The 24986-nt window shown below is 38.8% G+C and overlaps 1 protein-coding gene across 1 annotated transcript in view; it reads left to right on the top strand.

Annotated features, from left to right (window-relative positions):
• SETD3 (SET domain containing 3, actin histidine methyltransferase) overlaps positions 1-24370 on the top strand; it is a 62553-nt gene extending 38183 nt beyond the window's left edge. Inside the window, exons 7-13 of the mRNA XM_032988999.2 lie at positions 9242-9300; positions 11199-11313; positions 15670-15744; positions 18424-18590; positions 19233-19318; positions 21047-21207; positions 21826-24370. Coding sequence (XP_032844890.1) covers positions 9242-9300; positions 11199-11313; positions 15670-15744; positions 18424-18590; positions 19233-19318; positions 21047-21207; positions 21826-22269 — 1107 coding nt within the window. The 3' untranslated portion in view covers positions 22270-24370. The remainder of the gene's footprint in view (positions 1-9241; positions 9301-11198; positions 11314-15669; positions 15745-18423; positions 18591-19232; positions 19319-21046; positions 21208-21825) is intronic.
• The last annotated feature ends 616 nt before the right edge of the window (positions 24371-24986 follow it).

Here is a 24986-nt window from a genome sequence, read left to right as displayed (position 1 = left end):
TATTGGGTATATTAGGTGAGATTTCACATCTCTAGCTTAATTTTGACACCAGTTTTTGAAGTTGTGATGATACTTTCAATATGACTTATGCTGCTCTTACGTTATTTTTCTGTACTTTTTCTAATCTATGCTATTCCACTAAGCATATGACTTTCCAGGTCAGCGTGAAGTAGAACGTCTGGTGTCTCTCTGTACTTGTCTTTAAGATATTTAACTTCCATGTGCTAAATAATGTTTGAGTTGAATGCAGACAAGTATACTGACTTTTAAAACACTAAGCTATTCAAAGGCTAGGAAGTTGTTTTTTATTTTTAAGTTGATATAATAGAGAATAATTTCATGCTTCTAAGAGTTCAACCAGTGTGCAGTCAAAAGCAAGTGTATTTGGAAGCAGAACGCAGTTTTGATCCTCTACCAGGTAGGTCCTTAGAGTTCTCCGTTTTCCCCCTACTTGATTTATACTTTTTGGCATGCCAATCAAATAGGTTTTTTTCAGAAGTGATGTCAGTGACGCTGTTAAAAATGGGTGGAAGAAAGATGGCACAGTTGTAAACCCTATAAAATCTTTCCCTTTTGTTTACTTGTCTACTATATACGTCACCTTAAGCAGAGATTTAAAATTCCATCGAGTGGGCAGTTACAAAAGTAAAATAGTGTTGCTATTTAATTTGCTTTGTCTGAATTTCAACACCTGAGTTGTTCTGCTTGATCAATAATAAATCAATAGGCAGTTAATGATGGAATATATTTATGCCTTTCTGTGTTTTCCCTTTCTGTGAGGGCCAAAGTATTGTATTAATCTGTTTTGCTGGTGGCAACCTGAAGGCTGAACGTGTGCTTGTGCTGTACCACTTAGTGCATCGGCCGTAAGGTGGTTTAGACTCTGCAAACATGCGCCAAATTCCTGATTTTTGTGCCGCTTCTGGTACACCCCCCCCCCCCCCGGCTATGATGACGATAACAGCAGATCCTGGGGCTTCGCTGGGCCATTCCCGTGGCTGCCCCTCTCCGGCGCGGGCGCAGCGACAGGCTTTGCTGGCTTGCGTCTGCCCCTCACGGAGGAATGAAGAGCTCCGGTCCTTGTGTGGGTAGGGGGTCTGCTGCCTTCTTTCCCCACTGCTGCCCTGCCTTCCCCAGGAACGCGGCGGCAGCTCTGGGCTTGGAGCCAGCCGGACGCGGGCGGAGGCGTTGGGCTGGTGGGGCAGCGGCTGCTCCGCAAACAGCTGTTGCCCATCTGCTCCGGGGAGAGGGTGCCGGGCGTCGGGGGGCACCCGCGGCCGGGGGGCACCCCTTGGGCCCTGCTGGCCTCGCCCGAAGCAAGGCACAGCCTGCTTGGTGTCTGCTCCTTCTTACAGGCAAAATGCTTTAAAGCTGGAGGACAGACGATAAAAGCGTATCTTTCGTTTTGGATACAGGTGTTCTCTTCTCTTGGACGTTCATTGTTAAGACCTCCTAATCAGTGGGCTTTAACTTATTCTATATTCTGCATGGCTTGGATTCTGTTATACTAGCCTAAACGCCCTCTTTCCTCTAGGGAAGCAGAGATGTACTTCAAAGCATATACGCCAGTGATAAACAAAATTTGTTTCTGCACAGTTTAAGCCACATTTGGGAGGAGTAATATGTTCTCTTGTTAGTATTATGGGCTTTAAGGCATTTTTTTGGAAGATGGGGTTCTCAGCCACTCTCCTTGTTGAGAATGCAGATAAGCGTCTGTTTTTACAGCCAAAAGAGTGGGGAGGGTTTTTTTGTATGCTTTTCTGTTCGTCGCTTTTATTTTTATTTTTTAACTGAGTTGCACTTTCTGGGGCAGTTGAGTTTATCCCCAGAGATGTCGTCTGAGTCTTTTGTGGGAATGAGTGCCTCAGCAGACATCAGGAGATCATCATGCATTTACAAGTATACTTTCTCATATAAAGTTTGTACTTATTGTGCAGATTTAATATTTTTTCTGGTATAACAGCAGTTACAAATGTTCCATAAATTTAAAATATGACAACAAGCTGATGTTTCTTAGAATGGAATACTCAGAGGATGTATTCTTTAAGCACTGCAAAATTATACAGGGGACTTATCTTTGTTAAAATTAGTAATTTAACTAAATTACAAAGTGGATTATCCTCTTCAGTCAGACTCAATGCTAATACTCCACACAGTAGGAGATTGATATGTTGCTAAGTAAACCAAAGTTTATTTTCTTGTACTATGGTTTGAATGTGAATTGAAGAGGAAGTGATAAGTTTTTAGTTTTGGATGTGTGTGCACTATAGTCCCAGTACATCTGGATCCAGGACCTACCATGGCCCCTGTGCCATGCTGGTTGTGCAGCACGGTACTGTGGTTATAAGATGATTGCGTTCCAAGCTTCTACCGAAGTGGCTCCTGGTATGATTAATCTGTAAACTTGAGTAGTTGGTTCACAGGTAACAAAGCTTTGGCCATACTGTGTAATCTGCATGCTCATTAGAACACTCTCTAGATGTGGAGTGGTTGTGAACAGGGACAACAGGGAAATGTCCCTGTCCTTTTAAAGTAGTTGACTCCAGGCTTTCCGTCACAGCATTTTATTTGTGACTTGTGATTCACTGAATTCGTAGTAGAGTTGTGTAATGAATTTGTGCATGAACATAGTGCACGTGTTGCACGAAACCAAATAAACAAGGTAAACCTTGTACCTCAGGAGGAGCCTAAAGAGTATATGATATGTCACGGTGTGCAGGTAGACCTCTCCGAGGACACTATTTACTGTAGCTATCTTACTGTACCTGTGTGAATGAAGTGCTGCCGACTGAACCCATCAATGTAAGGCTCAACACAAACACTGAAGTCATTTGTTGTGAGATTTACCACAGGAGATAACAGACCTAGTGTGTCTTTCTGTTACATGAATGGGGACAGGAGGGACTGGAGAGGCTCTCTCATTGCAAAATAGGTACAGTCTCAGGCCAGATTGCTCTCCCACTTCATCCCTTCAGCCCTTAGTGGGGCTGCATTCTGCCCCAAGTGATTTTGTGAAAGGATGGGAAAAAGTATATAGAAGAGGAAAACCTGGTCACCCATTTAAGTGTTGTATCGGAGTGCCTTCTCTTCTAAAATTCTAATCTTTCCCAGAATTCTGTATGTTAGGAAGCATTCTGTAAATGGAGTGATCAAGACGTGGATGTTAAAAAGTCCATCACTCTCTTGCTTCTGCTTAATAAACGAGATGCCACAGATTTATAGGCAGGGTACCGGTTTGCAGTCAGTTCAAAATTATTTCTGTGTACTCCATCAGCCAAAAGGTAACATCCACTTTACATGTGAAGTGGGTTGTCAGTCCTTCAGACCCTTGTGTTAGTCACTGATGTCACGGTTTGAGTTGTCTGTTATGCCACTGCTGTCTCATTATCTAAGAACAATTTTTTCAGGTAGAAGGTACAGAAAAAGGGACTGTGCAGTTAAATTCCATTGCACCAGAAGGAGTCATTCCACAGTGCTTCCGCTGCATGAATTCCCTAATAGTCTGGGACAGTGCTTTCTTGTGTATATTGGCAGAACGTAAATAAAAATTGCTGACGTAAAGAAGAAGCAAGAATGTTATTTAGGTTTAATAAGTTTCAATCCTGTGGTACCTTTTTAATTTTAAGATTTGTTCTATTAGGTTTTGCAAAGCAGGATGATCTTTCTTCCATCAGAAAAGTCATATAAAAGCACAGGTTTGTGGACATATTTCCTAGTGCTTTGTGAACTGGACTGGTTGAAAATTCCAGAGCATGCCTCTGTAGTTATAAACTGTTATTACAAAGTAAAATAAACTTTGGCTTTGTCTCCTGTCCTGTACTGTGAACTGGCTTTCTCTTGTTAGGTTAGGCAGCATAAGTCCAATGAAAAAAGTGAATACTTGTTTCCCTGTAGATCGCTAGGATCCTCCATTCTGAATTCTTTATTTTACTTAGCTTTAGGGCAGTTAAAGCCTCAGCAGCTCCACAGAGAGGAGTTTCTCTTCAAGGCTGCTGCTTCAAAGGATTTCCAGAGCTGGGAAAGGGACAGTAACCAGCAAATGCTGACAGATCTTCCTGCTTCTGGCCCTGAAAGTGTGTGTGTGTGTAGTGTGTGTTTGTGTTTTTGTACACCTACACATTGGCCTGAAACCATCAAGTAGCATCCAACAAGGCTCATAATGAAATCTCCCCATGTTAATGAGTACATTGGAAAGAGGAGAAAAAAATTGTTTGGTCAAAAGGAACAAACCCTTGGGCTTTATGTTCAAAGGAATGAAAGTTAACAAGGTGGAAGCTTAAACTGGTTTTGGCTTTAACTGTTTCAAGCACCCTTAGTGTTTTGGGGGCTGGGAGTTGGGGTGGAGTGATGGCCTCAGTATAATCTCAACACTTGGTATGATGCTTTCCAGAGATAGAAATGAAGCTGTCTCTACTTCAATGGTACACAAGAGGTTTTTGAGAATATTGAAATCTGATTTAGTAATATTGATGCAGTGATTGCCCACAGCTTTGCCTTGGACTTGTAAGTACTTGAAATATTCTTCACAGAAATCCACCCATCTCTGTTTCTACAAACTCGGGAAAACAATAAAAACAAGGATATTTTTTTTTTTTTTTGTTCCGTATTGCAGTGGAGTAGTAGATGACTCCAATGGTCACCTTATCTTAGCTGAGAGGTGCTGTCTTTTAAAAAAAAACCACTAACTTTAATCACTTCTAGTGATTCAATTAATTTTTTCTTACTCAGAGTATACAAGGGCTAATGGTACAAAGGAATATGCTGGCCAGTATGACTTCACCCCGAAATACGTCAATTCTTTTCAAGACATCTAGTAGCATAAATATGAACACAAATTTAACATTATGTAAACTTGTATTCTAATTCTAACTTTTACTCAGACATTTTACTGCATGTTACAGTAACAGCACTTGTACTTTGCATTGCTTGGTAAACAAGCAAATATTAAGTTAATTTTAATGGAAATTCCTTGTCAAGATTAGGAGCTCTGATAAATGAGCTTTGGCATTTTGTGATTGAATGGGGTAAGGGGTTATTGCCTCTAATACTCTGGCCACTCTTTTACACAGGCTAATGCCCTCGTAGGCTGGATAGCAGAAGTGAAGGTTATGATGGCTCCTCTGCTGGAAAGGTACCCACCCTTTCTACACTGGAGCCTTCATAAATAAAAACAAGCCTTCTCAAAAGTGGAGGAGTCCTCTAGCATCTAGTTTATAAGTCCTGAGAATCATTATCTTGTGGTGCCCACCCAAAAATATGATGGAGAAATTATTAGCACAAAGGCCCCTATGGGCCATCAGGAGTTGTGTTTTCTTGTAAGACATTAAATGTGAGACACAAACTCCTGGATATTTCTGCTTCCCAGAAAGAGAAAAATGTCTGAAACTGTCTTTTTCTTTTTTTTCTCTTCCTCCCCCCCACCCTTTTCTCCGGTTGCCATACTGAGTAACTGGCTTCTAGTCTGATAGTGTTTTAGGTGACTAGAATAACAGTCTGTCTCTTTCCGCAGTGGCTGCAGACAATCTGGCAGCAATCACTGTTACTTTTTAATATTTCTGGTTATTTTGAGATATCCTCCAAATGTCTCAGAGAAGGCTTGGAACGCTGAAGGGGAAGAAGCATTTTTTATTTTTTAATTTTTTTTTAGGAATAGCAGCATCAGGAAGAAAATTAAATTCAGCATGCCACTATTTGTTTTTGCAGTGGTCATCACCCTGATTGCCAGCTCTGACAATATTTTCACAGAAAGGGTAACGAAATAGATGGTATTTGTTCTTTATAATAACTCTTTCAGTAGAATGTCAGGACCTGCATCTAAATGAATATATTCACATTTTCACGTTCCCATTTTTTATTTAGAGCTTCCCCTCCCAACTTTCTGAAATTACTTCATACAGACTTCGTAAGTTAAAATTAGGGTTCGTGTAGTGCATAATGTCACATTTCAAAGCTAATCTGTAGAGACCTAGCTGCCTGAACCTATAAAAGCTAGACCTGATTTTTTTTACGCATTAAGTGTTTGTTTAGTTTAAATATGTCTGTATCTTTTTTGATCAGCCTAAGCAATTTGCATGCTATGCAGCAGTCATCTTCTATACTTTATTAAATATCTGTCAATTATAAATATCAAGGTTTTACATTAATGTCAAGATAGTACATCAAAAATTCATGGAATATGTGACTTTTTTCAAGGGTATTTAATACTTAATGCATTTGTGTCATTTTTCTTTCTAGATATATTGACAGGTTTTATTAAGTGTTTGTTAGGGAGATTTCATTTTTACCAAGGGACTATAAAGAGAAGCTGCATACTAAATCAATTTTTTCATCAGAATATTGTTCTTTTTTTTGTGTGTGTCTTCAGATTCTTGTAATCCAAAAGGTTTTTAGGTTACATAGTAAAATAGTCCAAGTCAGAAATCTCACATCAAATATGCTGACGTATCTTAACTTTAAAATAGCTACTGGAATATTGTACCACGGAATGTTATAAATAGGGTAATTATGTACACTGGGATTTTATTCTGTCTTGTGTCTTTTAAGGCGCTGTATTTTGTCCATTCTTGTAATTTACTAGCCGTTTTATGTGAATTATGTCTAAATGGTCTCCATATAGAGGCGGTCCCTAAATTTCACAGATTTACAAATGGGGATGGTTACAGCGTTTGGTAGTATCCAGAATCTTTGCCCATTGTTTGCGTGTTCAAGTCGACTCATTACAGAGGAACTACTTATGTCAAATGAACAATTATGCTCACTGCAATCTGCTGATTTAATGCAGGTTTTTCTCACAGAGGAGACAACGGCAACATGTATCTGTCTTGCTTCCTATAGGCATTTGCTCCAAGTTAGGGTTGAGCATGGTGGCTCCTAGTCCTTGTGTAGAGTGTGAGTAGGAACTGTGCACAGGTAATGTCTTTAGCTTGCAAAAATCACTTTTACACTGCTATGCCCTTTGTAGTCTCTAACACCTTTATACTTTTCGTGCGTTACGACCATAGTAATTACTGCCAGTTTTGAAAAATAATTTGTTCCGTGGAAAGCTGCTGCCTGGAGGAGGGAGGAGAGCAGAAAAGGGCAGAGAGGGAAGACAGGGCCGCTCTTTGCGCCTTACCCGGGGCCTCCCTCCTGCCAGTTGCTCGTCGGCCCAGCCCGGCCCGGCTGCCGGAAGCCGCCCAGGCGAGGACTCGGGCGTTGGAACCACCGCAGCGCCGCGCTTCGGGGCCGCGGAGCGGGGCGCGGCGGCTCCCCCGGGCAGGGCCGGGCCGGGCCGGGCCGGGCCGCGGCGGCGCCGGCAGGTGGCAGTGCCGGCCCGTGCCGGCCGCGGGGCCCCGGCGGCGGCGGCGGCGGCAGCGGGGGGCCCCGGCCCGGCGGGGCGGCGCAGGCCCGGGGAGGTGCCCGCGCCGGAGCCGGGGAGCCGGGCGGGGCTCGTGGTCTGCAAGGCCGCGGGGGGCGCAGGGGGCCCGACTCTGCCGTTCCTGCGGGAGATCTTCGGGGACAGAATGAGATTTTGACGTTTCGCACCCAGTAGCCGCGTGACAGATGAAAGTGCTACGACGTTTTGGAAGTGGAACGGGTGGGCTCACATGTCTCGCTGTTGGCGTTGATTAGCTTATCAAGCTCCTGGGAAGTAGGTTCCTAATATTAGCAACAAAAGCTGAAAGTAAATTGTCATAATGTTTATTCAATAAATTGAATAACATAGAGTGGTGTTTGTTTTTAAGAATTGTTATTTCCAGTTGAAGGCTACGTTTCTGCGTTCATTTCTGGAATCGGGTCTGGACTGTTCTTCCGCAGAGAAGATACCTCCTGAAATTTACTGGCTTGGGGTTCAGTTCTGATTTTGTACTGAATGGTTTTGGAAGAAGAAGTAACTCTGTAAAATGTGTGGCTACAGTTAAACTCGAGGGAATTTATTATGCAATGACCATACCATCGATGTGAATGAAAAATCATACAGAAATGTAGGGTGTTTATACAAGGGGGGGGGGGGGAAAGTGAGGGAAGGGACAGGAGTCTCTGGAATTGTTAACTCCTGTGCTGTTTCAGAGAAAGCCCATCCAAAGGGTTAACTGGAGGGGCTGAGGGAGAGCAGACACCTGGGACCTAACACCCAATTGGCAGTCTTTTGTAATATATAATTTGCCTAAAATTGCGCACTGAGCACAAGCTTTTGTTTTCTAATTGATTTACGGTTTGAGCCACTTTTACCTCATCCCCTACTGTCCTGCACACAGTGCCAGCAAGTACATTACAGTGAGAAATGATAAATTACCATGCACTTGTGATGCTAATGCATCATGAGTAAAAAACTGCGTACTACATGGAGCTTCATGCATTAAGAGTGTCTCAAAGATAGAGCTATGCAAAAAATCATTTGTATCTTCTGAAATAACCGTTTGATCATTTACTTCAATTCATCTCTGAGACTTAATTGAACCCGAAGATTAAAATTTATGCTATTATGGCTTTCCATTTGTGAATTGGAACAAAGTTCTAAAGAAAGTGTGTGAGTGTGGGCTTTAAAGCTACCTGCATTTTTGAAACTTTTAATAAGTTAATTGATCAGAAAAGTAACAGGTATTACAGCTTCCGAAAGCCTTTCTAAAATATAAATATTTTACTTGTTAATGACAACTGCGGTATGTATTCTCAAATGGCATTGCTCTTCTTTTAGATAGGAGCATGTGTAGATGGGTTAATGTAGATGTTGTCTAATCAGTGTTTGTCATCCAAACTATTTAAATATTTAAATCTGTTTTGTCGTACAATTTTTACCAAATAACACCTTTATAGGTGATTGAAAATCTTGTGTAATTTTTCCTGCATTTGTGAAATACCTTACAGATATTCCAGAGAAGAAGAAAATGTGGAAGCTGGTGAAACCTAATATATGCTTATTGTTTGACTTCTTTTCCCTACCCTGCATCAAGGGCTGGATTTTGTTTTACCTTCACGTACTCAGTCCACCTTAAATTTTTTATTTTTGTACAATGTCTGTGGGTTCCAGTCTTGAAATATGAAGAAACAGATTTATGGCGGCTGCTGGGCACAACAAATTAAGTTGACAGTGATGTATGAGAGCATAATAGCATGATGATCCCTCTGTAGCGCGGCTGGACGCCTCCTGCTTCATTTGGCTCTTGTTAGGATCTGTTAGGCGGCTAAATAATGAAATTCTGCTGACTGATTTCTGATTTCTCTTTTCTTTTCACCTTTTTCTGAAACTTACATTTCCCAGACCCATCCTAATGCCAGCAAACTGCCCTTAAAGGATTCTTTCACTTATGACGACTACAGGTTGGTCTATCTTTTAATTCTTCCTTTCTTTATTTATTTCTTCTTTTTTTTTTTTTTTTTTTTTTTTTTTTAATATAGTGAACTGTGGGGCCCTGGAAATGCTTCATTGGTAGGAAAACCCTATCGTTACTGAAATGTAAAATGTAGGATTTGATACTGATATACTTTCTTAATGAAGAAGAAAGTAGAATACATATGCAGATTTTAATTGTTACAAAGGAATAGTCATTATGAGCAGTTAATTTAGCCAACTGGCACGCGTAGTCAGAGATTAGTAAGGTAATTCATTGTTTCTTAAGAAAATAATCCAGTTGACGTTGCAGGAGGTTTGGGTTTTGGAGATTTTTTTTTTTTATTATTATTTCTTTTTTTATAAAAGTCTCTACCAGGACATAGTAGTAGAAACTAGGATTTACAATGGCTGTTGAACAGAAGAGCTGAAGAACTTAAGTTGTACACGTGAAGCACGAGTGTCACTTGCAGGTGCTATAAGGGCTGTCAAAATTAAGATAAAAATAAGAATAATTAAGGTAACAAAAGCTTTAATTCTGCGAAGTGATTAAAATAGCATGAATAAAAGCACTGATGAGGTCTTACAGGCATTTTTTTAGCCTAGTTGTATTTCTGGGTAGTCTGTGAAAGTGAGATTTCCAAATTGTGCCTCCTTCACTTGTAGGGTCATTGAGGAACACGCCAACTTACATGTGAAATGGTCTAAAATTTTACAGTTAAATTACAATTAAAAAGCAGCATATTGCTACTATGTTTCAAACAGTGTTTGTATATCAAAATTATCCACAATTTTAATTTGCTTTTTAGAAATTAAGTAGACTTCAGTTTGACGGTATCTTTCTAAGCAATCTGCAGTCCTTCTGAAAAATATCCTTCTGAAAGTCTAATTCTGTATATTAAATACTTGTTAGTAGTGTAGTCTGTGGGAGTTAAAAATTATTTTGACTTCCTGGTGATATTCCTTTTTTTTTCCCCCCTCAAATAACCCACAACAAATATATGTATTAAGGCCAGAACATAGTGAAACTAAATTGTTTTATTTTGGAGTGTTTTTTTTTTTTTGGGGGGGGGGGGGGGAGTTATTTGTTTGTTTGTTTGTTTTTAGTCTGGCATTTAATATTTATTTTTGTCTGAAATAAAATAAAAATGGATTTTTAGAAAATACTGAAACGTTAAGCTTTTCTGAAGATTCTTATGTTTGAACAGGTAGCTGGCATTTCATTTGCTTAACCTGACCTACGTGGGTTTTGAATGATGTCTGTGTTGCTAAACTATGTTATACTTCCTTCATTCTTTTTACCTGGATATCTGCTCGGAGTACTGGGGCTTTATTTCTTCTCTTTATCCTGTTAAGCAGGAAATTTAGCAATACTGATGTAAACGTTCGCAAACTGAAGAGGGGCACCTGCCAAACTATCGTGCATGCGTGGGGTGATGGTACTGGTTTCCAGTTCATGCAGTACGGAAGCATTTTAGGGAGCGAGGGGAAGGATCCGCCCTGGCTCTTACAAGAGTCTGCCCATCGAGAGAGCTGCTGTGGGGCCGGCAGGAACGGCTGACCCGGGTTTGGGGGTGTGCAGAGAGGCAGGAGGTGACGGGGGAGCGCGTCCTGGCAGGTATGAAGATTCCGTTGCAAAGGGCACAGGAGAGGGGTGTGGGAGCGCAGTCCTGATTTGGGAATTGGTCTAGGTGCATGTCTTGGAAACTTAGGGGCTGCTGCTTTACTTGCAAGTGGTGTTGCCTTCTACTCTTACTGTGGTCAGTGTGACCTTTAAGAGCACTAAGTTTGGAAACTCCCAGCCTGAATGATTGCTTCAGGTTGGACTACAGCCAATCTTATCTTGATGTTTTGAACACTGACCATCTAATGTTTTTAATTTTTGTAGATGGGCCGTTTCCTCTGTTATGACACGGCAGAACCAGATTCCAACAGAAGATGGTTCCAGAGTTACATTGGCTCTGATACCTTTATGGGACATGTGTAATCATACTAACGGACTGGTAAGGATTTCCTCAGTGTTGCTGAAAGGCTTTAGAGCTTAAGTATTAAGCCTTTCAACTGCCGTAGAACAGTTTAATAATGCTTTTCATTATGCTTCTTAACACAGGTATTTTGTCTTCCCAAGTGACCCTAAAAACCTAATATCTGAAAGAAAGATTTGTCGGTTTCTTAAATGTTTTACGATAGCTTTGCAGGGAGAACTTTCTTCATCTAGAGAAAACTTTAGAAGTGATTGGATCCTTACATAGAGTTATATCCCATATACATATAATGTACCTTTAAAAGTTTTCAGTTGCATGATACGTTTTTTCCAGCTGAGTCTGAATATCCTTCTGACATGGAGTTTTGTTTCTGATGGGCTGAAAAAGATATAGAATTCAGGGCAGATTTGTTCTGAGAATAGGAAAGCAGACAGTGATGAAGGTTGCCTCTTGTATTTACCACTAGGGAAAGTGGTTAGAAATTTGCAACTAAGAAATACTGTCTGCTCTCCTAACCATGCCCAAAGAGCCTTGTTATGGAGACAGCGACAACAAGAACAAAGCCTAGTTCAACAAAAACAGTACATCTGTTACTACATCAAAGAAACAAAATGCAAAAATACTACTTGAGGGCATATTAAACATTTAAAAGGTGACATGTGTACATAGAAAGTTAGGCCTGCTGACATTTTGGCTTATGTGAGCTAGTTCAGGGGATGATGTCTTGATTTCATTAATGGACTAGTTAATGTTAAAGTGAGGAAATGGAAACCCATAAGAGGATGGTCTATCAATGTTATTTAGCCAGTATCATGTATGCTTCAGAATTCATACTCTCTAATTGTGTTTCCAGTAGATAGTGTTATTGACTGTAAGCAGCAAATACAACCATTCAAGTAATCTGGTTCTTTTGTGGGAGAGTTGACCTGAGTGTTAGGACAGCCTGTGCTAGTGTTGTTGGTGTAAGGAAAGCCTGGTTTAAATGACCGAATTGTAATGCAAGTTGGTTTTCACTTGACATGTAGCTAATTTATTGTTACTATGTACCAAAGACAGCACTGCACTAGGCTACAAAGTTGCAAGTGTTTGGCATTATTTATTTATTTTTCCTTATTAAAGGTGATTACATGTTGTTCTTTAGCAGTGATTTTTGCCTTTCACTATTCGTTATGCAGTCTTATAACAGATTTATTAATAAAGCATGTATGAGAGTCTCCAATATAAAGAAAATTGCTTAAAATTCAGAAATGTATATTTTTGTAATATAAGTTTTAGCTGCAAGCATCGGTACTTCCTGTACCCTTTTCCTGCTGGGCATCTCATTCAGATGCTTTTGCAGAGACTTGTCTGTATTCATTAGACAACTCTTAATGAATGCGTTCAAAGTTGGGATTAGAGGAAAGAGGAAGAGAATTAAGGTTCTGGGAGGGGTAAAGATTAAGTAGCCTATATTAAAAGAGCAGCTAGTTATGTTGTTTTAATCATTCAAACTTCTATTTAAATTGATAAAGTAATTTTTATTTTTATTATATTCTTTAACAATGGGTTTGATATGGAGCCAGCCTCTGGAGCCAAACCTGCTAATGCAGTAGTATATCAGGGTTGGAAGCATTTTTTATGCAGAAGTGTATCCTAAAGGGCAAGGGGTGGGGAGTGCTGCATTTAAATATTTTGTATGTATATACAGACTTCATTCATTTGTTTTATATTTCTACAGAAAACAGTTTAAATGGTTATAGATTTAGGAAGGGTGGACAATTGTAATATTGATAATGGTCTAAGAAAAGCTACTAAACCTATTTTTGTTGTGTGTTGGTTTCCTTGTGGAAATAGGGGAAAAAACTGCTAAAATGACTGTAAGCTGCTAAGATAACCGTGAGCTGTCTATTGTAGTTTATATTATTGTAGAGTGAGATGAGGGTGGGTTCTGCTCTGATCATAGCACGTGCCTTTAAAATATACAGAGGGAGTTGTTCTTCATTGCAGGAAAGCAAGAAACGAAAGATGGCGTTGTATGCGCCCCTGTCTAGTCTAGTCTATTCCAAACTTAATGCTGCAATACTTTGAGTCAGTCAGCTACTCGATATCCCTGTTCCTGCTTTATTCCACAGGGCCCTTTTCCATGAGCTAGATAATAAAATGCTTTTTGGGTTTTAGCTGGAGCTAGGTCCATCCAGCTTTTTCTTGCTTCTGACACTACTAATTAGATCAACCTGCCTCTAAGAGCTATATCAAAATGGTTGTCTTCATGCATTTCTCATTGTGATCCTTTAGTGGGATTGTATTTTGACAGTCAGAGGTTGATTACCAGTTCTGACAGAGCTTTGAATAAGCTACATTCTGCCTGTTGGGCTGGGTCCATACTTAATCACTGACCAAGCAGACTATTTCATGCTTTGTACGCAACTTGAAATTCATGTATCAGTCTGCTTCAGAAATAAAACTGAAGGGATGCAATTTGTCAGTTATCATGTGGGAAGAGAAGTAAACACCCTGTTAATTCTCTTACATGACTGCTATTAAAAGAAAGAGGAAATAAGAGTCTAACACTCCATTATGCTTTATGGAAAAGCCTTTCAGAAGTGCTGCTAGGTTTTACTTGTTTTATTTTTGGGTTTGGGGTTTTGGTGCTGGGTTGTTTTTTTTTTTTTTTTTTTCCTTAAAAAAAAAAAAAAAACCAAAACAAATCAACAAAAAACAACAGTCCAAAAAATGAGCAGTACTCTAATGAAGCATGCTTAAACTGACAGAATCCTTCTCTTAACATACTGGAATTTCCCAAGTCCTTGAAAGCCTCCTGTTCCACAGGCATTTCAAGAGACTGGAATGGACTTTCCACATTCTGAAGTATTTTATTGAGTTTACACACTAAGAAAATTTCAGGACAAGTCAAGTGCTGTCAAGAGTTCCCTTTTTTTGAATGGAAGTTACAGTTTTTCAGAAAATGACTGTATTTGAACTTGGAAGGTACGTTTGTCATAGCAGAGGTAAAGCCTTTAGCACTTATAACCTGCAATTCAGGGTTAGATAACCTTCTGAATGAGAGATCTTAATGAATAATTGCTCAGCCCAGCATAGTGAACATGCAGGAATTTCTGTGTTCGAGTACTCCCGCCTGTGTTTTGCAGCAGGCTGTATTGCCTGACTCTCGTGTTCCCTGCTGATCTCAACACACCACAAGGCCATTAACAGACCTGAAGTGATGGCATCTGCCTGCAGAGCAGTTCTGCGTGTCTGCAGGGCTGGGCTGCCCCTGCTTGGCGCTGCCGTGTGGGATTTGCTGCCTCAGAGACAGGTTCCGCGTGCTCACTTTGAAAGCACGGCTTTGGCGGACGAATGCACGCTTGGTGACGCGAGCAGCCTAAAACTGTTAGCATGGAAGCCCTCAGCCGAGCTTTCAAAATAATCCATGGAGTTCTGTCTTTGGACACACTTCATCCAAGATGGGAATCAGGGTATCTCACAGCTCTCCTGTCAGCTTACAAACAGTAAGTTTTCATTTACAGAGGCTGAGAGAAGCTTTGGCTTCTTCTAGGTTTTTTCCCCAGGCCCGGAGCATATTTTTCCATAAGTTAGCTCTGTCAGTGCTGAGTTCAGAATACTTACCATAAAAGTTGCTTCCTGATTGTTCAGCAGTTTATGTTCCATACTGCGTCTGCATCTGTGCCTGCGTCTTTGGTAACGCTATTCAAGAACGTGCTGTTTGTCACTTTCAAAAAGTATGACATTTTTAGGGTAGCTTTACTTGTTAGTGTGACCGCTTCACAGTTTTGTAATTTTTTTTGAAGTAGTACAGGTTTGTTAAGAGAGCTTATGCTCTTCCATTGCGACTATCAAAAAAAAATCCTTTTAACATTTTAGGAGTATTACTTAACTTTAGATAAAGGGATTATTTGCAAGGAAATTATAATTCTCTGAAGATTGTATCCCCTAAAGATCCGGTTATCTAATCCTTTTTCATTGAGAGATCAAAAACGTGCTGGCAATGGAAGGATAAAGCACAACATATAGAGCTGTCAGTGCCTTGGTCCCTTGGGCCTCATGGGAGTGACTGAAAGCTCCTGAACTTTATAACGAGCTGCCGGCTTTAGCATGGGACTGTCTGGTCTGTGGAGGGTACTTTCCTCAGAGCCTTCTGGTCACTTCAGGTAAGTTATTTCCTCCATTAAATTTCTTTAATGCAGAGAATTTAAAAAAACATATTGCTCAGGAATTGTAAAACAATCACTACCAGCTGTATTGTATTATGCAGAGAAAGAAATGTATGCTATCGCTATCTTTAATATCTATTTCCATTAGGAAAATGTTTTGTCAGTGGTGGGAGAGATAAATATAAAATGCTAAATGTGCTTTTGTTACTCTTTCCTTGGATAGATCACTACAGGCTACAATTTAGAAGATGACCGGTGTGAATGTGTAGCACTTCAAGATTTCAAGGCTGGAGAACAGGTAGCATGAACACTTATCTTCATAATTGTTCTTTAAGTTTTGTGGACACTTGGTAACTCCCAACAGAATTTTAATAGCAGAGTGGTATGGATTAAGCTCTGCTACATTTGAATTTTATTATGCTGAGCTAATTTTGTTTGAAAACACTACCAAACAAAGTAAGTGCACATTTTTCAGAATAAAATATTTTCTATCACTTGATAAACCCCAACCTTAGGAGAGTTTTCATTCCTCGTGCTTTAGAGGGCTAGTTGAAATTTTTAATCACTGTTGAATTCACATACACCAACAGTGAGTTTGGTATTTGGGATGAAATCAGTAAAAGGCCATATCCAGAGATAAATATATTTTAGATGTGAGGTGTCATTTTGTCTGCAACAACAGATTGTAAAGTCTTTATTAACAATGTTGTTGGTTTGTGTTTCTTGTTAGTCTTCATTTAACAAGAGGTTAAATGCAGTATAGTTGCCAGTCTATTTTACCCCTGTTGTCATTCCCATGCTTAGTGAAGATGAGAAAGGACCTCAGAGTAAACTCCCTCCCCTTCAGACAGGCATGCACGCATATACATACCCCTTCGTCTTGAAACGGAATGCAACACGGGAGTCTTGCAAAGATGCATGGAGCATTTCAGAGTTCAGTAGTTTGTTCAGAACTGCTAAGAAACAGAAGAGTGTTGCAACTAGTGATGCGCCGAAGACATTGGTTCCAGGAGCGTAGGAAGTCTCTGGTAGGAGGTTCCTGCGCTGCGTCAGCAGGCAGCCACAGCCCTCAAGTGTAGTAGTGCTCTCTGTCAACTACTGCTGTGCAGCGGCACTCAGCACGGCCAGAAAGCCACACACAATGGCCTGAAATGTTTTGTAACTCAGTCTCTGAGTTATTACCTTTAGTATATTATTTTGCCAGTCTTACATTTTCTAATATTTTGATTTTCATTTTTCTTACCTATTGTTATCTCTTTTTTTTAACAAAAATGTGTCTGAAAAATGTTTTTAAGTATGTCTTTCCAGAGGTATATTTATCCTCATTGCTATGCTGGGGTCTACAGTGATTGTATATTTTTTGTGTTGCTCTTAGAATTTGTTATGGTAGTCAAATATTTGCTGTTTTTTCCAATACCAGTATGATGAGTTAAAAGGGGTCCACAGTTTTTCCAGAAGTGATCCAATTTATAATTTTCCACCGCTGGCAACGGATGTGTTGTATAGCTGTTCTGGCTGCTCTCTCCATTTCAGTTATAGAGGTTTCCTCTATTTTGATTTTAATTCAGTAGTTTCACTTTGTCTGCTATTTATCAGATTATTTTAAAATATCTGTGCAAACTTTAACTGTTATCGACATCATTAAAGCACTTTAATTATATAATGCTTCAGTCTTTTAATATACTGTGCAGATGTTATTTCTTGGGGTTTCAGCAGGAAGAGTGCATGATCCCTTACTACTACAAAATGTGAGGCAGCAGAAGTCCACAGAATTTGTGAAACACTGGCATTGAATAAAGCAACTTCCTCATTCTGTTTAATTGGCATTTTGTAAAACAGTCTTAGAGTGTAAGAGCATACTGTATGATCACACACGCTAGTTTAATAGGAGATGTACCACAGTAGTTTTAAAACTTGAGAGGGTTAGCAACTCTCTCCTTAACCACCGTCTTAACATACCTGGGCATGTCGTTTGTTCATTATATGAGTATGTTACAGTATAATGTTTCCTATAATTTATTAACACTCTTAAGCATTTAGAGCATAGGATGAATAGTTCCAATATAAAATTGAAAACAAAGCAGTAAATGGCATCATTACTGTTGTTGAGCCCTTAGAACACTGCACCTTGCTCTGTCAGCCAGAGGGGAATGGAAGCTTACAGGTATCCAGAGCACTGCTGTACCCTGAGGTTAAGAAGGGAGTCCTGTCGCTGTTGAAACTTTTTTTCTGATTGACAATTTCATTATCAAACAAAAGGGAAAAATACCTTCTTGACGCAGGAGAAAGCAATTGCTACTCTCACCTCTTGTCCTGTGTACTTCATACTGCCTAGCCCAGAACTAAACACTTTTTGCACATCTCATTTAGGAAATTCTATTTTAATGTGACTTAAAGTAACCTCTATGCTTTAGGTAAAGAGTTCAGAGTATTACACAAAAATAAATATTGGCTGAACACAGATAAGATCTCTATATGGTATACTTTGGTATATCCATGCCTTAAAGCAAAGTTGATCCATCAGCAGTATAGGTTACTCTTTTGTGTGGACGTATGGCAGGGAAAATGACCCCAGAAACACCATTTCTTTTCATGGGCCCTCCTTGTCTCAGATTTTTTAGCCTTTAAAAGGCATAGGATCTTTGAAAACTTTTTTCTATATACAGATATTTCATGACAGTGTGAGAAAACAAAGCTTTTTTTTTTTTTTTTTTTTTAAGTATAGAATAAGAATCTCTTTTCTCCTTTTAAAGTCTCTCAGTTACATGGATATGTTTACATCTACCTTTAAAGTATATTGCCACACTATATACAGCAGTTGAATCAATACCAGAAAACAAAGCGGTTTTTATAACCAAATATACCTTGTACTCAGAATAGTAACTCTTTCAGGAAATAACTTTCAAATTATGTCAGTTTTTGTGAGCTGATCTTAAGCTTTTTTCCTGTCCCTTCACTTCTCTTTTCATCCTTCTAGATTTACATTTTTTATGGCACTCGGTCAAACGCTGAATTTGTGATCCACAGTGGTTTTTTCTTTGATAATAATTCACATGACAGAGTGAAAATAAAGCTTGGCGTGAGTAAAAGTGACAGGCTGTATGCTATGAAGGCAGAGGTCTTAGCTCGTGCTGGTATCCCAACGTAAGTAAAACACAATGCCATGGGTTTTTAAAAACATTTCCAAAGTATACAGTGACCAGTAGAGCATATATAAAGCTGTTCTGAGATTGTTTTCTTAGGTGTAATATTTCTCCCGTTTGTGTAGCAAATTAAAGTTATTGTAATAATATTTACAGAAGTTCTCTGAGCTATATTGTCATCTAATTTAGACCATATATAAGGGAAAAAGCGTTTGCTTTAATAACCATTTGAACAAAAAGAGAGCAAGGATTAATTTGAAGCAATCTGTGGTTTTTCTTTCTTTCCTATCCCTTGCAGACATGCTACGATGCTCAGTATGTGAACCACAGCATTTTCCTTTAGTCTTTTCAGTCCAAAGGGTACTGTTAGGAGCAGCAGATGTGAAACATTGCATTTTCATGAATTTATTGAGAAAGCCATATAAAAATAATTGTAAGTGTAAAATTGTAGAGCCGATTTTTCTTTTCAGATAGAGGTTAGGGAAGCTTTTCTTCAGTTTGAACTAGTATTACCTAATTTTTTCAAAGTTAGTTTTGTAACAGTGCATTTGTTGTCTAGCTTAAGGTCTTTTATGTTGAAATAAGTTCAAAGGTATGACAACAGAACTTGCATTTACTGTTGTTTGATTGTTTCTTTTATTAGTTCTAGTGTTTTTGCTTTGCACTCCATTGAGCCTCCAATCTCTGCCCAGCTTTTGGCTTTCCTTCGAGTGTTTTGTATGAGTGAAGGTAAGAGGTTTGATAAAGATAACCTTATTTATGTCTGTTTTGAGGGTTTGTTTTTTGTTTTTGTTTGTTTGTTTTAAATGCAGGAATGCGATAGACTTTTATATAAAACATTAAGCTAGAAGATTGGAAAAGGTGAGGAGTTGAGGTTAAAAAGGGACCTATAAGCTGGTGAAAAACCTAATCTTTGGCCATGTTGTCTGAGGGAATATTTCAGTAACATAGGCCTTTCTGGAACTCCTAAAGCATGAGGTGATACTTTTTTTTTAATTTCCTAGGCTGTTATGAATGAGTGAGCTTTGGAGCTTGACCTTTAGTTCTTAGGTTTAAAAATGGTTCACAGAACAAGATCATGTGAGACCTAGGGGTTTACATGCTTTAAAATAATAGCATATAAGCCATCACTGCTAGAATCATTTAGATATGGAATTGGAATATTCTGTGCTGTAGGAGAAATATGGAAGAGACATTTCAAAGTTGAGTATTTTCAATATTTTGGTAATTCATAATCTAAAACCAACGTATATATTTGCAAACTGCCTTTGTAGTGTTTCTCTTAGTTTTTTTTGGGGGGGGGGAAATACGTGTACAATTAATAAATATTCACCTAATTTGTGCATGTGAAACTTCTGATTAAGTGTTTGTAATAGATGCTTGCTGGCTAGATGTGGTTTTGGAGTTTATAGATGTGACTTTTTTCATGACGGAGAATTCCCTTGCGGTTGGGGACACTCTGCAGATGATGTGGATTTTAATGAGTAGGAATACTGAAGTTGTTAAGTTTTTGCATGTACTCTATTTGCTTTCTTTAGTAAAAATAAATAACCTACTTTCTTTAGTGTCATGCCTTCACTGCACCCTGACATCCATCTTTTAGAATTTATTAAGAAATTGGAATAGAGTAGTTCAGTTGGAAGGGACCTACAACAACCATCTGGTCCACCTGCCTGACCATTTCAGGGAAGTAAATTCTAGTAAGGAAAATTTTAGGATGCAGATGAGGGGGTGAATTTCGTCTCCGAGAAGAAAATAAAGCTAGTGGACATCTTGATTGCATTTCTCTGATATATGATTGTGCTCAGGTTATTCGTTTGTCTTAAATACTCTATAAGACAACTGTTTCTTGAGAAACTATATGTAAGTACTGTGTGCAGTTTGTAATAGCTGCTTTGCAGGAGTGAAATTTGGTAATTAAAAGATGATTGGAATTTGTGTAATGTCAAGGAGCTAGTTAAACATTTTTTTGTTCAGTGTGAGGTTTGTTTGATGGATGTCTTTTCTGCCCAACTGTAGGGAATTCCTTCTACTGAAAAAGATTACCAAAACAATAGGAAAAATAATTCTACTGCACATTCTCTGGCTTGTTCCTTTTATTATCAAAAAGTTCACAAAGTATTTAAAGAATTACTCTCTTCTGTTTATGAAGTATTATACAAAACATTGTGTCTCACTGTGGCAGTTACACTCTGTATGAGAGGCTATGACATGTAAAGTATCTTTATTTCTGAGTGGAGCAGAAGGTTCATTTTCTGCTAACCTCAAGGCTTCCAGTTGCCTCTTTGAGGAGAATCCTAGAAATAACCAGCATATCTGATGATTTTTATTCAAGGAGAGGTTTTTCATTAGCTGCTCAAAGCTATACTATTGAAAGTAAATCCTTCTGCAGTTTGTCAACTGGCAAAGTGAATGATGAGATTGGTTTTTAACAGATTGGTTTTATACTTATTGCAGAAGAGCTGAAGGAACACTTGATAGGCGAGCATGCTATTGACAAAATCTTCACTCTGGGGAACTCTGAGTTTCCCATTAGCTGGGACAATGAAGTTAAACTTTGGACATTCCTAGAAGCCAGAGCATCCCTTCTTTTGAAAACCTATAAAACAACTGTGGAGGTAAAAATTATCATTATATGTAATTTAAATGTCTGAAATGTTCTCTGTTATGACTGTAGGAAAAGATGGTTTGTCCCCCATCTTGTCTTTACAAACATTAATCTGAATGCTAGTACATAATTAATTCTGTAGTTTTTAAAGTGTAGAAACAGATTTGCATTATCTAAGGGAAGTCAAATAAGATTGCAAAATGGAAAATTTTGTTAATGTAATTTTGTTAATGTATTTTTTTTCTTTGATTCTCCAAATAGAGGCTACCTGCTTTTTCTCTGCAAGTAAAATGGGGAATCAGTTTCGACTTGCTGTTGGTTGCATTCTCCAGACAGCGAAGACATGTGCTACTATTGCGAGCATATAAGTGAACCTACATGTTTCATGTATTTGTGAAGTCTCCAGACTTCACTTTTTATGCAGGCTGATCTATGTGGGGAAATTTTTGGCTTCTTTATGAATTCTTGACAAATTTCACTGGGGCTCCATGCAAACCCCCTCATTCATATATGTCCAATTGGCTGAGCCTTTAGTGGTCCCTTACTGTTAACACAGGGACAGAAACGTTGAGGGATTTTTTTATTGTGTTGGTTGTTACTGACAGACTTGCTTTTTCTTTTATAACAGGATGATAAATCCTTCTTAGAGACCCATGACCTTACTTCGCATGCGATAATGGCTATCAAATTGCGCTTAGGTGAAAAAGAGATCTTGGAGAAAGCAGTAAAGAGTGCGGCTGCTAGCCGAGAGTATTATACCAAACAATTGGCAGGTGGAGCTCCGCTTCCTAAATACGAAGAGAGCAATATTGCCTTGTTGGAGAACACTGTGGCAGACTCTAGACTCCCTATTGTCTTGAGAAACCTAGAAGATGTGGAAGAGCAAGGGGACTTAAAGATTGATGAAGCGATTGATGCTGAAGTCACAGAGAATGGGTTTGTAAATGGTGAAAACTCTCTATTTAACGGGACCAAATCAGAAAGTGAAAATCTAAATAAAGAGAAAAGCAACAGAGAGACTGAAGATGCCAAAGAATCTTCTTCAGAAAGTACTGATGAGGTTAAAGAATAGTCCTAAAATTTTACTTCCTTGTGAAATTAAATTAGCTGAGGTTTATGAACAGTGCATTTATGTTGGTGTGTTTCTTTGTTAACATTTCTCTTTCTGCAGAGAAAAATGTTTTGCTGCTTTATAGAAAAATGAATTTTTAAGTTATTTAAAAGGTATAGCATCCCTTTTCAATTAAGATTGCCATCTTGCTTTCAGGCAAAAACTGGGGAAAGAGGTGCCTTTGGAAGATTTTGCAGCCCTTTGTTGAACCAAATGTATTTTCTTCCTGGGGAAGAATTAAGCTCTTCTATCTGCTGTGCTTTTGTTGTTCTGTCACTCTGACTACCGAAATTAAAAGCTTGCTCTGCCTCTTGCCAAGAAAAGCAGAAGGCAGGACTGAGTCGGTATTCAGCATGAAGGTGGGAGAGCAGTACAGCAGAAAACTGGATAAGAGGATCAGAAACTTGGGAGACTGGAGGAAAACCTGTTTAAAATCAGGTATGCCAGTCCAGAAAAAGGTAAGGTGGCAACCTTATGATTGGTAGTTTTAAATGTTGATGAGAGTCCAAATTGTATACACTTAAAGTGATTTCTGAAGATTTCAGTTGACTTTGTTTTTTGTTTACTGTATCAAGATGTCTCATCTTCCTTCTTCAGTCAGAGTTAGGCTGCTACAATACAACATTCACCAACTTTTAAAGGCTGACTTTTTTTTTATTTCCAGGCGGTACCTTTTATTTACAAGGTTGGCAGAGCTACTGGAGAGTTCGAAAGCAGATAGGCCAAGCCACAGCTTTAAACTGTATTGTTCAAAGTGAGGTTGCTTCCCAGCTTCTTCAGGTTTTCACAACTAGCTAGAGGTTTTCAAAGCTACACTTTTGAAGAAGCTATTATTAAAAGGAAAATATGATTAATATTCCTGTCTGCTACTCCTTCATTTCTGTGTTGTTGGATGTAACATAGAATGTGACACGGTTACCTGATCTTACTCAACTTCATCTTTTGGTTAAGATACTAATTGATGCTGTTTTCTGGAAGGAAATGGCAGGCAGGCTGAGATATTTTTGGCCCGAGACCAGACCGCAGCCACGTCTGCAGCACACTTTGCCATTTAGATTGTGTATCCGTCTGATGCACATTTCTTGGGATACCTCCACAAGTTAAGCAGCTCTGCTGTCTCCGGCAGTTTCAGTCACCTCGTGCTGTATGTTTTAACTTCTCGCTGCAAACGGTAGAATCCTAGCACGGTGCGACAGCAGAACTAGGACAATCCCAAGGGTTGACTTTGAAATTACCTGGGTATCGGGAGGAGAAGAGGGCGGAATATTTTTATTTTATGGGTGAATGGGTGAGGAGTATAAAGTGATTTAATTCTGTTCTTAATATTAAGGACTTTGTCTTTTACCGTTGTAACCTTAAGTTTCAGATAACGGATAGAACGGACAGGCTTGGACAGTTGTTTAAAGCTCAACAGATGTTGCAGCCTGCTCATCCAAGATCAGCTGCAATTAAATGTCTTTTGGCATATTCATAGTTTTATTACATTTCGCTTCTTTTATACTGCAACTCGGAAAATGTGTTTTTGCATAAATCTTTGGTGCAATACACATGATAAGTAGTGACTGACTTTCAGGTTGTCATAGCAGTTTTGGTGTTCAGCTAGTATCAATGTGGGAAAAATAGAAAAAATAGTTTTTTAAAGAATATTTCACTAAGAATGGCACGTTGCCATTGCACCTTGGATATTGCTTCACCACTAACAAGACGCTGGACCAGTATTTTTGTAACTATATGCTGCCTTTGGTAGAATGTTATGAATTGTTATCTTGACAGGTTAAATGTCATACAAAAGTCATTACATTTCAGTTTTATTAGGACCAATATTCCATTTCTGTTTCTGCCACTTACATTGCACAACATTGTACTAGATACTATAATGCAATTCTGAAACTAGCCTTCCCTGAAAATTATAACTGTAATTCAGAATTTAAATGCTTTGGTTCAATCTGATATACTGTATTTTGTTCCAGTATTTGCTGATATCTATGGCCTAGCAAAGCCTGTGGTCACCACAGGACAGAATGTGTGGGATTTCTTGAATAAAATCTAGTTCTACCATGTCTTCCCTAGTTGAGTGTATTATACAAACAAAACCTCTAACTGCTACCGACTGCTGTATCTTTTGGGGTCCGTGGGGAGAGGAATAACCGTCCAGGTGTACAGATACAAATTAAAGGAGAAATAGCTGGCAACAAAGATAAAAATTAAAAAAAAAAAAAAAAAATTCTAGTAAACAAAAAGGGAAAGTGGTCTATTAAGCACACGGTCAAATTCTTACTCTTCATCTGTTAGTGTTATTTAGAAAAATATGTTGCACACAATAAAAATAGTGAGTAATCTAATTTTGTAATTTGCATTTTTCCTCTATGCATGTAATGGTTTCTCAGAAGCACTAACCTAAAACTTCAGCTTTTGAAAACTGAGGTGGAAACAAAAAAATTGGCACTGATGAGCCCTTATTACCATCTGTCATGAAAACAGACCTTTCAAAGCATTTTAAAGTTAACTTTCTTCATAATGTTTGGTTAAGAGGCTGTTCACACTAATCCCAGGCTAAATGCCAAATCTTGCTTCTGTTTAGCTAGCTATCTGAAGCATTCCTGTAAGAAAGACATCACTTGGATTTCTCGGACTGTTCTCCGAAAACAAAACAGGGGGAAAAAAAAAAAAAAAAAAAA

This window comes from Tyto alba, unplaced genomic scaffold (genome assembly GCF_018691265.1).
Source record: "Tyto alba isolate M040663 unplaced genomic scaffold, T.alba_DEE_v4.0 Super-Scaffold_18, whole genome shotgun sequence".
Classification (NCBI taxonomy): domain Eukaryota; kingdom Metazoa; phylum Chordata; class Aves; order Strigiformes; family Tytonidae; genus Tyto; species Tyto alba.
Note: the sequence above shows the minus strand (reverse complement) of the source record. Positions and strands in the feature narration are given on the sequence as shown.